Here is a 14858-nt window from a genome sequence, read left to right as displayed (position 1 = left end):
AATCTGGAAGAAGCCATCAGGTTTCCTGTTAGAGTTTTGTGAATCTTAATGTAAACTATGGACTTTGAGTGATAATGATGAGTCAATGTAGGTTCATAGATTGTAACAAATGTGCCACTCTGGTATGGGTTGTTGATAGTGGGGGAGGCTGGGGGGAGGGCAGAGGAATATGGGAACTCTGTACATTCAGCTCAATTCTACTGTGAACTCTAAACTACTCTAAAACTAAAATCTATTAAAAAAATTCTAAATAATGATTCATGTTATAACACGGATGAACTTTAAAAACATGCCAAGTGAAATAAGCCGGATTAAAAAAGACCACATGTCTTATGATTCCATTTACATGAAATGTCCAGAAAAGGCAAATCTACAGAGAGATAAAGTAGATCAGTGGTTGCCAGGGGCTGGAGGAGAGGAGAATGGGGAGTGATGGCTGGGGAGTTTCTTTCTGGAGTGATGACAATGTGTTTAGTTGATTGTGGTGATGGTTTCATAACTCTAAATATACTAAAGAACACTGAATTTTACACTTTAAATGGGTGAATTACATGGTATGTGAATAACATGTCAATAAAGCCGTTTAAAAAAAAAACTATGCTGTAGTCATAGACACAGCAAGATGGTCATAGTAAATTATTAAAAAAAAAAAAAAAAGGCTTTCAAGAGGCACTCTAGGACAGTCCCTCCCCAAGCCTCAGCCCACTATCCCCTCTGTTCCCCTCAGCTCCAGGCATTTTGCCATGAGTAGTCCGCATCTGCAGTTCTAGCCCAAGAACTGGCTTACGTACATCGTGAATAGATGAATAAAGAGTGAGCAAAAATGGGCAAAGGGAGACCACTAAAGGGCCTCACGGAGCGCCCTCAGGTGGCCATAGGGTTCTAGTATCACTTTCGGTAAAGGGCCTTCTGCGCCTCGGATTTCACCACTTCTCCAAGAAGAAATACTCCGCCGCGCTCACAGCCTCCTCGGCTCGGATCCAGGCTCTGGGCTGCAGATGTGGAACGGGACTAGGGCGGCGCTTGAATTCTTCCAGTCCCCAGGTCCTAGATGCCCCAATCCAAGAGCTACTCTCTTTTCCGGACCAAGGAGACACTGCCCTGCTAGACCCGGTGTCTGAGCCAGCCCGGATTTGGCTTTGCGTGGGGCCAAGCTGCGGCCCAAACAGAGGAATCACAACGTCATGGGTCACTCTGGTACTCAGAGTGGACAATGGTACCGGAAAACGTCCTAAGAGAATATGGCGGCGACCTGCCTTCACAACCATCATTCAGATGCAGTCGGAAGCTGGTCATTCCCTCCCCCTAGGTGGTCTTATCAAATAAGAGCCAGCTCCGAATACTCAGCTCCAGCTCTTAAAATTCCTAACCCCTCATTGGTGCTTGCGGAGATTAGCTTGAGGAGGTGGCTGTTGACAGCGCCCGGTGACTGGACTGTTCCCATCACTGAAATAACTAAGTACGTGCTGATTGGCCTCTTGGGCCAGACTCTAGGACGCTGTTGCTAGGTAACGCCTGACAGGAGGCCGGGTTCGCAAGAACAGGATCAGGAGTCTCCGGAGGTTACCATGTAGCGAGCCCGCATTGGTCAGCGTCCTCTGGGCTATTCCACCTCAGCTCCTTCTGTTCTGCTGACCCACAAGGCCTCGGAGAGTGCGTCCTGGCCGCAAAATTAACTGGGTTCCTGTCCTGAGAGAAGCCAGTAGGGAGCTGAGCACCTTTGTGGAATTTCTACATTGCCCCAGGTGCACAACAACCTTCTTAGAATCATCTAACCTTGATCAACGCTCCATGTGAGGGTAGGGACTGTGGTCTCTATTTAAGAATAAGAACATTGAGATTCATTAAGATTTGTGCACTTTTGTGTATTATATTATCCTTTAAAAAAAAAAGTAATGTATATCTCAATATGTAAATGCTTGGGCAGGGCTTTGCCAAAGGATTTAGTGAAGCAATCATATGGAAATATGCTTGCACTACATATAGGATTTCTATGAACACAGCAGCTACAAACTCAGGCTGTCACAGATGGGTTGTGCTGCTGATTCAAATTCAAGTGTGGCCATCTGTGCAATGATTTTCCAAAATGGCAAATAATTCTTGGCAAAGTTCCAAACAAAACAAAATACAGTCTTTCCTCCATTTATACAGGCCTTTCTGGAAAAGTCAGGATTAAAACTGTACTTGTAAGTTTGTGCTTCTATATAAAATAAATATAGGTTCTGTACTCAGATAATTACAAACCTGTTTTCACCTACACGCATGTCCACGGGGCATTCTGAGCATGGTAGAGGACAAGGGACACTTTTTCACTGAGCAGGGCTGGCTGGTTTTGAGCAAGACAGCTGATACCCCTGGGCCCACCCATTATCCATAGATAAGGAAGGATCCCTTATCTATGTCGATTAGAAATTGTCCATTCTCCCGCTTTGGAAGGTAAGCTCCTTGAGGAGAGAAACTTTGCCTGTTTTTTTCCCCCATGGATTTGTCCTAAACTACAGGTACACAATAGACTCGGGACTGGCATGGGAAAACCATGAGAAGGAAGGACTCGGGTAACAGGATTTTAGGTCATATGCTAGCAACAGGAGTAAAGTGTAGTTGAATAGTCAACTAAAATATCTAGAAAAAAATAAGCTCTCGGCTCATCAACCATGTGAAAATGTTTAGCAGCCAATTAGATGTGCAGGCCTAGAGGAGGATTTCTCAATCGCAGCACTATTAATATTTTGAGTCAGAGAATTCTTGGTTGTGAGGCGCTGTCCTGTGCATGGTAGGATGTTTAGTGGAAGCATCCCTAGCCTCTACCCACTAGATGTCAGTAGCGCACACATAGCCCTCCCTGGACCTTCCGTTCCCCCCCACCCCCACCCCCATGCTGGACAACCAAAAAATGTCTCTATACATTGCCAAACACCCCCTGAGGGGTGGGGTAGTGGGGAGTCACCCCCCCAAGTGGGGAATCACTGGCCTAGAGGATATAATGACAGTTGGAACCAAGGAAAAGAGGTTGGATGCCTGAACCTTGGGAAAATGTTTTTTTTTTTTTAATTTATTTTATTTATTTTTGGCTGCATTGGGTGTTCGTTGCTGCGCATGGGCTTTCTTTAGTTGCGGTGAGCAGGGGCTACTCTTCGTTGTGGCGCACGGGCTTCTCATGGCGGTGGCTTCTCTTGCTGTGGAGCACGGGCTCTAGGCGCACGGGCCTCAGTAGTTGTGGCTCACAGGCTCTATAGCGCAGGCTCAGTAGCTGTGGCGAATGGGCCCAGCTGCTCTGCAGCATGTGGGATCTTCCTCGACCAGGGCTCAAACCCGTGTCCCCAGCATCGGCAGGCGGATTCTTAACCACTGCGCCATCAGGGAAGCCCCAACATATTTATTCTAAAAGGCATGCATTAGTTCTGAGAGGCTGACACCCAATTATTTGCAGCCTCCCGAGTTTTGTCCTCTGGTCCTTTGCACAGTTGGGATGACCCATGCACAGTCTCCCCACCGACCCCCTTTCCCTCAGTTCTTAGATGATTCATCACCTTCTCTGAGGTTTCTCTAGCTCTGCTTATGTGCACTTTTGGGAACCTGCACATAAGCTGAGTTTAGCATTTATCTCACTAGGCCCTGGTCTGTTTACTTGTCTGTCTGTGGACAAGGACTCTCACTGTCTTGCTCACTACAGTATTTTTTGTGTCTGGCATGTGGTTTGAGTTTTAAAAGTGTGTTGAGCAAATAAATGGACATGTCATCCCATATTTATAGCCTTCTTTTTTTTATTGATTTATTTATTTTTGGCTGCGTTGGGTCTTCTTTGCTGCGCACAGGTTTTCTCTAGTTGCGGTGAGCGGGGGCTACTCTTCGTTGTGGTGCGCGGGCTTCTCATTGCGGTGGCTTCTCTTGTTGTGGAACACGGGCTCTAGAAGCACAGGCTTCAGTAGTTGTGGCTCGTGGGTTCTAAAGCGCAGGCTTAGCAGTTGTGGCGCATGGGCCCCGTTGCTCTGCAGCATGTGGGATCCTCCCGGGCCAGGGCTCGAACCCACGTCCCCTGCCTTGGCAGGCGGATTCTTAACCATTGCGCCACCAGGGAAGCCCTAGAGCCTTCTTGACCAGCCAGGGCCCTTGCCTCCCATGTCTAGGCCTCTTTCTCTGGAGGAAAGGTCATAGCCAGGTGAATGTATTTTGTGTGTGTCGTGGACCTCCCTGCCTCAGCATTGCCACTGATACCACTGCCCCTCTGCCTTCTCAGCCTATAGTATCAGGTACAGTCATTTCTAGAAACCTCTACCTGGACTTGTTTTCTGAGTGTTGTCTAGAGCTGGCCTCCACCTGAAACCACAGGATGTCAGGAATGGCCTTTAGATAACATGGCAGCTGTCTAGTCCAACTTTCTCCATTTCAGTTGAGCCAGCTGTCCTCACAGGCACCATCTGCTCTCATTTATTATTTTTTTCTCAGGTGCGATAGGAGCATTCAAAATGCATTTAAGGAATATGTCTGCAATGCAGATTTTAAACCTCTCTCAAAAATGGCCTACTCTCTGAAATATCTGCATAGTAATTGCAGTAGGAACTTTCAAGATTCGTATATTCCATTTTCTTTAGTGCTAAAACACTAGTATTTTTGTTGGTGATGGTATAAGTGTGGGTGCAATTGGGAGAATCCACATAGCAATTTCAACAAGCAGAAGTTTATTAAACAGAATTATTGGGAGTTCCCAATAATTGGGGTGGCTTAGTGGTTAGGATTCTGGGCTTTCACTGCTGTGGCCCAGGTTCAATCCCTGGTCAGGGAACTGAGATCCTGCAAGCCATGCGGCGCAGCCAAAAAAAAAAAAGAATCATCGGGACTTTCCGGGTGGTCCAGTGGTCCCTCCCAATGCAGGGGACATGGGTTCAGCCTCTGGATGGGGAACTGGGATCCCACATGCCACGGGGCAACTAAGACCCCGCACTCTGGAGCAACCAAGCCTCTACGCTCTGGAGCTCGTGCACCACAACTAGAGAAAAGCCCACGCACTGCAACGAAGATCCTGTGTGCCATGACTAGGACCTGATTCAGCCAAATAAATAAAATTTAAAAATACTTTTAAAAAAAAGAATGATCAACTAAAAAAGGGAATTAGAGAAATGAGGGATTGGATTATGTATTAGTTTCCTAGGGTTGCCGTGACAAATTACCACAAATTGGGTGCCTTAAGACAACATAAATCTATTCTCTCGTAGTCCTGGAGACTAGAATCCTGAAATCAAGGCATCAGCAGGGCCATACTCCCTTTGAGACCCTAGGGGGAATCTTTCCGTGCCTCTTCCTAGCTTCTGGTGGTTTGCTGGTGATCTCTGGCATTCCTTAGATTTGTACATGCATCACTCTAATCTCTGCCTCTGTTACCACATGGCGTTCTTCTTGCATGTCTCTTTGTGTGTCTTCACATGGCCTTCTCCTTTCCATGAGTCTGTGTCCAAATTTCCTTCTTCTTACAAGGACACCAGTAATTGGATTGAGGCCCAACCAGATACAGTATGATTTCAATGATTATGTCTGCAAAGACTCTATTTCCAAATAAGGTCACAGTCACAGGAACTGGGACACAATTCTGAGGGACACAATTCTGCCTGCTATAGATAGTAAGAAGGAAAGAGAATTCTAAAGAATGCAGGAATAGCAGCTATAAGAGCAGCCACTACCCCTCAGCTGGAGATACTGCACCTAAGAAAGAGCCTCTACCTGGGCCTCCCTGGAGCTGAGATCCAGAATTTTGGGGGGAGAACACAGAAGTCACTGGAGTGTCACTCTGGTGGAACATGCTGGAAATCTTCCCTCTAGGGTGCCAGGGAAAACTGTTCATGGAAAGGTGTCTCACCAGAGGCACTGTACCATTAAACTGTCCAAGGGGTGTACCAGGGGAAGCTGCTGGCATTTGGGTGCCGCTGGCCACTACGTACTTCAGGAGCCTGCCAGTAGGGCTCATGGGAACCAGGAAGCAAAGCCCTTCCTTCCTGCAATGTCTCCCCAACTCTCTACTGACAAAACATTAATTGTGCCAGCTGGGAAAGAAAAAGTAGTTAAAGGGCCCAGATCCATTTTCACAGAGCATGCAAAAAGAATGAATTTTTTTCCAAGAGGTAATAAATGAATAACTGGCACAGTGACATACATCTGTTTCAGATACTAATAGGTAGCTCCCTTTACACTTCTTGACTCTCTCTCTAATCCTCCCAATGTTCTTCCTTCCCCTGACATCCTCACCATAAGCCCTATCACTTTTTTTCTGGCCGCACTGTGGGATAAGTGGCATCTTAGTTCCCTGACCAAGGATTGAACCCGTGCCCCCTGCAGGGGAAGTGTGGAGTCTTAACCACTGGACCGCCAGGGAAGTCCAGGCCCTATCACTTTACCATTCAGTTCCTCCAAACTTGACACCTGCCTATCATACCCACTTAAATAAATAAATAAATAAATAATAAAAGGAGGTGAGGATAGTAGTGGTGGCAGATGGTTCTAGACTGGGGAAGACGAGTTAGATGATGGGCAGGACCACTTTCCCCAGATAAATAAAAATTCTAGCAAGTAGCTGACCAGAGTGGGAGAGCCCCCAGAGGTGGTCTTGAAAGCTCCTCACCAGGGGAACTAAATTGGACAGGAGTGTGCTGGCACCTGGTGGACTAAATACTTCAGGGTGGAGGGGACTGAGGCTGAGGGAAGCAGCAGAGGCAACGGCCACCTTGTCACAGGCATATAAACTCCAAACTCCTAGGGACAGGCACCTGTCTGTTCCCACAGCATGGCACACAGGTAATGAAATTTTGTTGAATGGTTGATGCGAACCAGAGTAGCAACCCAAACCCAAGACTTCCTGTCATTTCTCTGGGGTGGTTCTTGGCAAAGGGCTATAACTGAACATCCCTCCATCTCAACACCCTGCAGCCACAACCCAACCCAATCCTCCCTGGCTGATCTAGAGCTCAGGCTAGAGGCTTCTACAGAGAAAGATACTGAGCAGAGTAGCTGGCTTGAGGACCAGAAGGGATAGAGCACTCTGAGGGAAAGAGGCAGTTTTTATCATCCTCTTTTTACCTGCAGCCTGAGACTTAACTTACTTATCAGGCACTTTCAGATGTGCCTTCTCACTTGATCTTCTAAGTCTATTTTGAGGCAGGCACGACAGGGTTTATTGTTCCCATTTTACAAATGAGACCACTAAGGCCAGGAACAGTTAAGCAGATGTGAGCCCAGAGCCTAAAGGGGTCCAGATTTTCTTAAGAATAGATACACGGATGTGCCAATCTCCAGCCACATCACCTGTCCCGTAGGAGGCTGGGTGAGGCCTCTTGCCACTGGATCAGCACACACTGGCCACACCTGGGGTGTGTACACAGGTGGTGGATAAAGTAAGAGTTTTTGAAATGGTAGTCACAAAGAGGTGACTGGAAATCCTCCCTCTAGGGTTATTTCCAGAGGCAAGGCCGTGAGGGTGTGAAGGCTCGTCACTGCTGGCCTGGGCTGAGGGCCAAGAAACCGCAGTCCACCTTATTCAATTTGATGAACTCCAGCACCCCAAGTTAGGATCATAGGGCTGGGCCCTCCCCGCCAGATTCTCAGGCCCTTTCTTTAGGCTACTTCCTTTGCCCTCAAAACTCAGATCAGGCTTGCTCGGCCCTTGAAATGTTTTCATTGCCCTGGAGTCTGGGAAACACCTGTGTATTTAAGCAGGAAAGTGAAAGCCTACAGGGGCCCTCTCAACTCATCAAAGTTGAGAGGGATCTCTACTCACAGCTGGAAGCATCACCATACCAGCAGGGAACATCCTCAGGCACCTGTGTAGCCGGCCCTGCTCCAGCGGGGAGAGAGAACACTTCTGGTTGGAAGAACTGTTGCTTATTCGCACCAGAAGTCTCACCATGCATTTCCAGAGGCCCCAGCAGGCCTTGTGCTACAGAGAGTCACTGTAGTCCCAGAGACCTATCTGGATGAGTCCTTGGTTAGAGTCGGGAGTCTTCATTTTCCACACCAACTCTTACCGATGCTGTTCTTTCCATATCTTCCTTTCTGGATCATTACTCTTATCATTCAATCCCATAAAAGAGAATTATGCTGGGCTGAGTAGGTCACTCCGCACCTTCATCTCAGACCCAGGATTCTAGGCTCCAGGCTTTTTTGTTCTATCAAGAAAATAAATACTAGGGAATCCCCTGGCGGTCTAGTGGTTAGGACTCCCAGCTTCCACTGTAGGGGGCAGGGGCTCGATCCCTGGTCGGGGAATTAAGATCCCGCATGCCCTGGGAGCGCGGCCAAAAATAAATAATTTTTTTTAAATAAAGAAAAAAAAGAAGAGTACTAGTTTGGACCAGGGAATCCTGGGGAAGGAGAACTAGTGGAGGCATGGGCTTTGGTTAGGCAGTGAGGGCGCCTTCACAGTACAAGAAGCCAGTACATGCCCACTACCTCCCCACCAACAGCAGGCTCCTGGTATAAAATTTCCGTGACGCAGCCTCTCTAAGCAGCAGGATTCCATCCCCGATCCCCTACTACTAAGGACTATTTACACACCCCATCAGCCAGGCCCCTCTTGAAAGAGGGCTCGTGGGAGCCCCAGAGAAAAGCGGACCCATCAAGCACGCCAAGGTGGTTACTGGTCTCCTGCAATGACGCCTCTGTACTGAGCCCTCTATAGAACATTTGGGTAAAGTGAAGCTCAATGCCCCACCCTCTTCCCCACTTTGACCGAGCCCAGTCTCTCCAGGCCACCGTGCGAGCAAAGGAGCCTGAGGCGGCACCAGCCCTAGCCAAACTCTTCCCTGCAACGTGAGAACCCGGTTCAGGAGCCTTCGATGGTACTGGAAACGGGCTCAATGGGGCCTCTCTAGGAAATTGGGAATTTCACATATCGTTAGCACTCGGTTCACGTTTATTGGCCTAAAAACGAAAGAACCGGAAGATGCCCTTAAAAAACGTGGCGGCAACCTAGCTTCAGGACAGTTGCCTCAATAGCTCAAGAAACTTGCCATAGCCTTCGGCCACTCACTGACCGGAGAAGATGACGCCGTCCGGCCTACTTCGGTTCATCTGGTTTAGCGTAATCTGCCCTCAATTATAATGGCGGCGCTGCCAAATTTGGCTTCTTGCCCCTAGGGATGATGGCCGCCAGGCGGCTTCACTTAGTTTCTCACCACCCCGGAAGACGGGGACCGGCGATTGGGCGGTGCCCCAAGGCTTCGAGAAGAAGGCCCTCGGCGGTTGGGCAGTGCTGGGTAAGGCTAGTTTTAAAGGAGCCGGAGGTGGCAGCCGTCGAAGACCCGGGATCCGCGGGAGGCGGCGGTGAGCGGCGCGTGGGGGAGGGCACCGAACGGCTGCAGAGAGGGCGGGAGGAGGGAGGGAAAGAAACTTTTGAACCATCTGGTCCCCGGCTGGGGAGAGAGCTGGGCGGGGATCAGGGGAGGGCGGAGGGAGGGGGTCTGTGGGCGGGACCTCCCGGGATTGGAGTGAAGGGGGGGTATCTGCTTGACAGTGGATCCCCAGGGATCCGGACTGAGTTCCTGATGCTCAAGCTCGGGCCGCCCCTGTCTGAGTGGAGCTTTGCGGAGCCGAAGCTCACAGGGAGAGGAGGATCCTCGCGCGGCGTCTGTTTGGAGGAACCGCGCTGTAGGATTCTTTCCGCGGGGGTCTAGTCTAGGGGATCTAGTGGGAGTGGGGAACCGTCGGCGTGTGGGAGTATTGCTTCGGAGTCCTCGGCCACTCGCTGGGGGTGGATGAGAATTGAAGAGGGTTCCGGCGGAAACTGAGCCTCCGAGGACTGGGATCCCAGCTGATCCCGGGGGAATCTCCGGGCGGAATCTGCAGGGACAAAGGCCCCAGGAGGCTCGGGCCGGGGGAGAACGGGGGCCGCAGCAATCCAGGTTTTCGCGGCCCAGACAGGGCGCGAGTGATCCGCTGGTCGCTGCGGCGGCAGCGGGAAGACACCCGTTCCTGGCAGCCAGGCGGGGGCGCCCTTACGCGCCCCAGGGCTCCGGCCCGTGAGCTACCGGGAGCCGCGGGCGGACCATGAAGGGCGGAGCCCCACGGGAGGGGCTGGCCTTCACTCCCGGCTCCCCCGCTCCCCCCCCACCCCAGGCTGGAGCCTGGGATCCCCCAGGGACTCCCCGGAGCCGCCGCTTCCCCCATGGACTTGCCCGGGGACTCCAGGTGAGAGCGCACCCCGCCCGCCTGTCTTGAGCCCGGGAAACGGGGAGCCTGGTGGCCGTACCGGGGAAACCACAGAGCCAACAACAGGCTCAGGCGACCGTCCTCTGCTTCTCTCATCCTCCAGCCCGCCTGGCCGGCAGGGTCTGTGCCGCCAGCCCCTGGCTCGAGCGTTATGGGGAGCCAGGAGCCCCAAACGGCCGAAGCTGCAGCCCCTCGGGGCCCCTTCGCCGTTGGAAAAAGCCTCTCGGCGGGTCCTGGCCGTGGTCCTGGAAGATGTCATGGCTGCCCACATGGTGAGCCCCTTGAACTGAGAGGCCCCCTTCTCCCTCAGGTCCCCTCAGTACCAAAGTCAAACTAGATCACTAGTGAGGATAACTGAGGTCCAAACACCTCACACTCACACTCGTCCATCAGGCAGCCTCCCTAATGCTAGATTTTTTTTTTTTTTGTCTTTTGTTTTTCCTTGGCTCTCACTCCAGCCTGGAATTGGGCAGTGTCTCCAGTGCCCATTCCCCACTACCAACTCTGTTGGGCTGAAACCACATCCCTACAACTCTTAAGTATGAGAAACCCTTCTGCTTTCTTCCCAGCCCAACTTCTAGGCAATCCTTGGGAAGCAGGCTGAGGACTTTGGCTCCATTGCACAGATTAGAAAAACTGAGGCCCCAAATAGGGCAGTGACTCACTCCAGGTCACCCTCTCCTTTTCATTTCTTCAAATAGCCTGGGTGACATCCAGCTCCCACACCAGCAGCTCAGGACACTGTCATATCTGGCCCTTAATTGAGGGCCATCACTGACCTCTTCTTTGGGGATCTTGAATGAATTCTAGCCACGATTTGTGTCATTTTTGTGGCATAGGGCACTGTTAGGCACAGGGAGGTCCTGTCCAGCCTCATTCAGTCACCTTGCTCTTGACACTTCCTCCTCCCATAGGTCCCCCTGGTGCCCCAAGAGGAGATCTCCACCCCACGGCACTGCAGCAACCATCGGGATTCTGTCCACAGCCATCCACCTGCCTCACCACCCCGACAGGCCACGTGGTCCCCACAAGCCAGGTGAGCATGGCAGGATGGGGGGTAAGCTGGGAACACAGCTGAGCCCCACTGATATTCCTGGTCCCTCTCTAGGCCTCCCAACCCACTGCACTTATGCCGAGAGCCCTTGAGCCGTGTGCATTGGCCCCATTCCACACTGAGGCGGCGATCAAGGACAACACCTGGCCCAGAGGAGGGCCCTTCACAAAAGGTGGACCAGGCCCCCCAGCCCACTCTGGTGGTGATGCTAGAGGACATTGCCAGCTCCAGACCCCCAGCGGAGGTATGGAAACTTCAGGGAAAGATGTCAGGAGTTCAGCTGGGGGCAGGCATGCCAGTGGGCATAGAAGACAGGGGTAGGAGGGCTGAGTCTGGGGTGGATTTTGCTCAGAGCAAGGAGGACAGCGTTTTAGGGCGGAAGACACTGTCTGAGCAAAGACCTATATGAAAAAGTCTTTAGTGTGAACCCAGGCAGGAATCTGGAGACCGAGAGAGTCGGGATGTGGGAAGCTACGGAGACCACAGGGGGCTTCCCTGCCTCCTCACAACCATCCCCTGTTTATATCCAGGGCTTTGCCGATGAGACTCCCAACTTCACCGTCCCAGCGAGAAGGTGAGAGGGCTGGGGAAGGGATTATCAAGATGTGCAGGCAACAGCCATTATCCAGGCAGCCAGAGCTAGGGGCATCAGAATTTACATGTCCAGTCCTTCCTTGTAGCACTTTCAGAAGCCTTAAGGGACAGGGGATGTGCTGGCTCAGGTGGGATCTGAATCTGGAAGCTTCCTCAGCCTTTAACTTGCCCCTTCACCCCAGAACTGAGCCAAGGATGATGGTTCACCAGCCAAAGCCTCCACCCAGGGATGTGGAACCCTCATTCCAGCCATCTGCCCTGTCTGCAAACCCTCTGGAGAGCCCACCACCAGGTAAGGACTCAGATGGATGAGACTTGGGGTTCTGGAACATTCTAGCTGAGCTTAGAAGTGTGAGGTGACGAGTTGGGGATGGGGCTTAACCCCCTCCTGGGGCAGAGCTTGGTGTATGAAGATGGGGTTTAGACTTCAGAGACCTGAAGCTTAACTTCTAAATTTAGGGCTTGGTATTTTAGGGATGGGCTTATTCCTCTGTGGGCAAAGATTAGTGTTTGGGGAGGGACTAAGGCTACTGAAGTGGGGCTTAGACACCTGCAGCTGAGGAATACCCACCTGACCCTCTCCTTTCCTCAGCCCCAGATCCTGTTCTGGAGCTCCCATCGACCCCACCGCCATCCAGCCTTTTACGCCCCCGCCTCAGTCCCTGGGGCTTGGCCCCCCTCTTCCATTCCGTCCGCTCCAAGCTGGAGAGCTTTGCTGACATCTTCCTCACACCCAACAAAGCCCCACGGCCCCCGCCCCCATCACCCCCCATGAAGTTGGAGTTGAAGATTGCCATCTCAGAGGCCGAGCAGTCTGGGGCTGCTGAGGGCACTGCATCTGTCAGTCCCCGGCCCCCTATCCGCCAATGGCGGGCCCAAGACCAGAATCCCCCAGCACCTCTCCCTAAGCCCTCTCTGGGCCGAAGCCACTCCTGCCCTGATCTGGGGCCCCCTGGCCCAGATACCTGCAGCTGGCCCCCTGCTCCACCCCACCCAAGCCGGCCACGGCCTCGGCGGCACACTGTGGGTGGTGGAGAGATGGCCCGAGCCCCGCCACCCCCTCGGCCCTGTCTCCGGAAAGAGGTCTTCCCTCTTGGAGGAGTGGGAGGCTCTCCTCCCCTCGTCACATCTTGCTCGTCTACCACGTCCACTTCTTCCTTCTCTGAACCTGCAGAACCCAGGTAGTGCTCTTGATAAACCCTCCTTAAAGCTCTGGCCATAGTCTGGGCCCAGCCTCCTTCCCTAGTATCCAGTGGGCAGGAGATGGGGATGTTGCTGTGAATGCTGTTTGGCCCTGAGCTTTGACCTTCTCTGCAGGTTGAGCTCAACCAAGAGGAAGGAGCCAAGGGCCTCAGAAGACCAGGTGCTTTCAGACCCCAAGACCAAGGTAGAGGTACAGATGAAGGGGGAGGAGACAAGTGGGAGCCTGAGCCCATGCTGCACTTTTACACTCTGCCCCGTTTTTGCAGACCATGGGAAAGGTTTCTCGATTCAGAATACGCAGGACACCGGCCCGTTCTCAACCAAACCTTACACCAATGGGGCTGCCTCGACCAATCAGGTGAGAGGCTTCTTGTGCACAGAGCTGCCTTGGCCAAACAGGTGTAGGCTCAGATCCCCTGAGTGTGGCTTCATCTCCTCTCAGGGAGCACAGTCCAGCTTGGAGGAGTCAATTTGGTCTGGACATGGTTTATGCTTAGAACCATTTGTCTGCCTCAGGCAGCACTCCTGGCACGTCCTAGAAACTGAAATACAGACCAGGCCTTGATTATCCCTTCTCCAGGCCCACTGGCCCCAGGTTTCTCAGAGGCCTCTGCTCCTCTTTGCTCACAGGTTGAACAAGAAGGAGTTCAGCTTAGAAGAAATTTACACCAACAAGAATTACCAGTCACCCACAACCAGGAGGTGAGAAACTTTGAAGGCTTGGGGGTGACAGAGGGAAATCTGGAACCAGGGGGCGTGCTGGTAACCAGCACTCCTCCCTGCCTGGTCCAGGACCTTTGAGACCATCTTTGAGGAACCCCGGGAGCGCAACGGGACTCTGATTTTCACCAGCTCAAGGAAGCTCCGGCGAACTGTGGAGTTTCGGGACAGTAGTCTTCCTCGATCCCGGCGGCCATCTCGCGGGGCCCGGGCTGCAGCTGGCAGGACCCTTACTCCCAATCTGGCCCCCAGCCCAGATGTAGGACCCCTGCTGCAGCAGCGACTGCAGGAGCTGGATGCCTTGCTCCTGGAGGAGGAGGAAGGGGATCGAGAGCGGCCCCATCGGACTTAGAAGCTCCATCTGTTTGTCCATCCGTCCTGGAGGGAGGGGAAGTCTCTGAGACAGTTATATTTTTTTCTCTGTGTTTCTAGTAAAGTTTTCGATATGTTTCTGATTCTTTTGTATGTCTCTAGCTGAGTTTGAGATTAACTGGCAGTACCGGCTGATGTTTCTACTTTGGCACCCGAAACTGGGAAACGGGAGGGACCAGGGAAGATGATGAAGGTTGGATATAGGGAGGGGGTAGAGGAATGGTCATTGGAGATACCCTCTTGATTTGAGAATTTTCCTATGTGGAGGGATACTTCTGAGTATGCTCCAGAAGCTAATGTGACCCTGGTCAGGGTTCTCTCAGTTCACTTACATCAAGGAGGAGACCGAGGGAATTTCCTGGAAGTCCAGTGGTTAGGACTTCGTGCTTCCACTGCAGGGGGCACGGGTTTGATCCCTGGTCGGGGGACTAATATCCCGCAAGCTGCGCAGCGCGGCAAAAAACAGGAGACTGAAAGTCCCAGAGTGGACTAAGGCCTTGTTCAAGATGGTCCTGAGTTCCTCCTAACACGCAGGCCAGGAACCTGCTGCTGGATTCAAGAGCTAAGAGTAATCAGCTGTAATGAAGCACCTACAACAACCTGTCACAGGTAATTGACCTACACATAGCCCTGTGAGAATTATACTCATTTTATACATAAGAAAAGCAAGTTGACTCTCAGTGTAATGTCCACATTAAAAGGGTAACCCAGGCAACCAGAGGAC

The 14858-nt window shown here is 51.8% G+C and overlaps 1 protein-coding gene across 5 annotated transcripts; it reads left to right on the top strand.

Moving 5' to 3' along the window:
- The first annotated feature begins 8610 nt into the window (after positions 1-8610).
- On the top strand, positions 8611-14217 carry PRR14 (proline rich 14). 5 transcript variants are annotated; one of them, XM_027126380.1, is made up of 12 exons: positions 8611-9306; positions 10099-10170; positions 10295-10463; positions 11106-11227; positions 11300-11489; positions 11776-11819; positions 12022-12131; positions 12432-13020; positions 13157-13232; positions 13309-13400; positions 13673-13744; positions 13835-14217. In XM_027126380.1, the coding sequence occupies exons 2-12, from the start codon at positions 10148-10150 to the stop codon at positions 14112-14114; spliced, it is 1767 nt and encodes a 588-aa protein (XP_026982181.1). In that variant the 5' UTR covers positions 8611-9306; positions 10099-10147; the 3' UTR covers positions 14115-14217. The 5 variants fall into 5 exon arrangements, with proteins under 5 accessions (XP_026982181.1, XP_026982183.1, XP_026982184.1 ...); XM_027126382.1 differs by having other exon boundaries at positions 8612-9306; positions 13157-13226; XM_027126383.1 differs by lacking the exon at positions 10099-10170 and having other exon boundaries at positions 8613-9306.
- The last annotated feature ends 641 nt before the right edge of the window (positions 14218-14858 follow it).

The sequence above is a fragment of the Aethalodelphis obliquidens genome, unplaced genomic scaffold (assembly GCF_003676395.1).
Source record: "Aethalodelphis obliquidens isolate GAN/ISIS:26980383/991018 unplaced genomic scaffold, ASM367639v1 scaffold30, whole genome shotgun sequence".
Classification (NCBI taxonomy): Eukaryota; Metazoa; Chordata; class Mammalia; order Artiodactyla; family Delphinidae; genus Aethalodelphis; species Aethalodelphis obliquidens.
Note: the sequence above shows the minus strand (reverse complement) of the source record. Positions and strands in the feature narration are given on the sequence as shown.

Bases quoted from the DNA above. Each gene is read 5' to 3' on its own strand.
- PRR14 (XM_027126380.1), top strand. From the start codon at position 10,148: ATGGACTTGCCCGGGGACTCCAG. The intron at 11,820-12,021 runs GTGAGAGGGCTG...CCTTCACCCCAG, and splicing joins TTCACCGTCCCAGCGAGAAG to AACTGAGCCAAGGATGATGG. The intron at 13,401-13,672 runs GTGAGAGGCTTC...CTTTGCTCACAG, and splicing joins GGGCTGCCTCGACCAATCAG to GTTGAACAAGAAGGAGTTCA.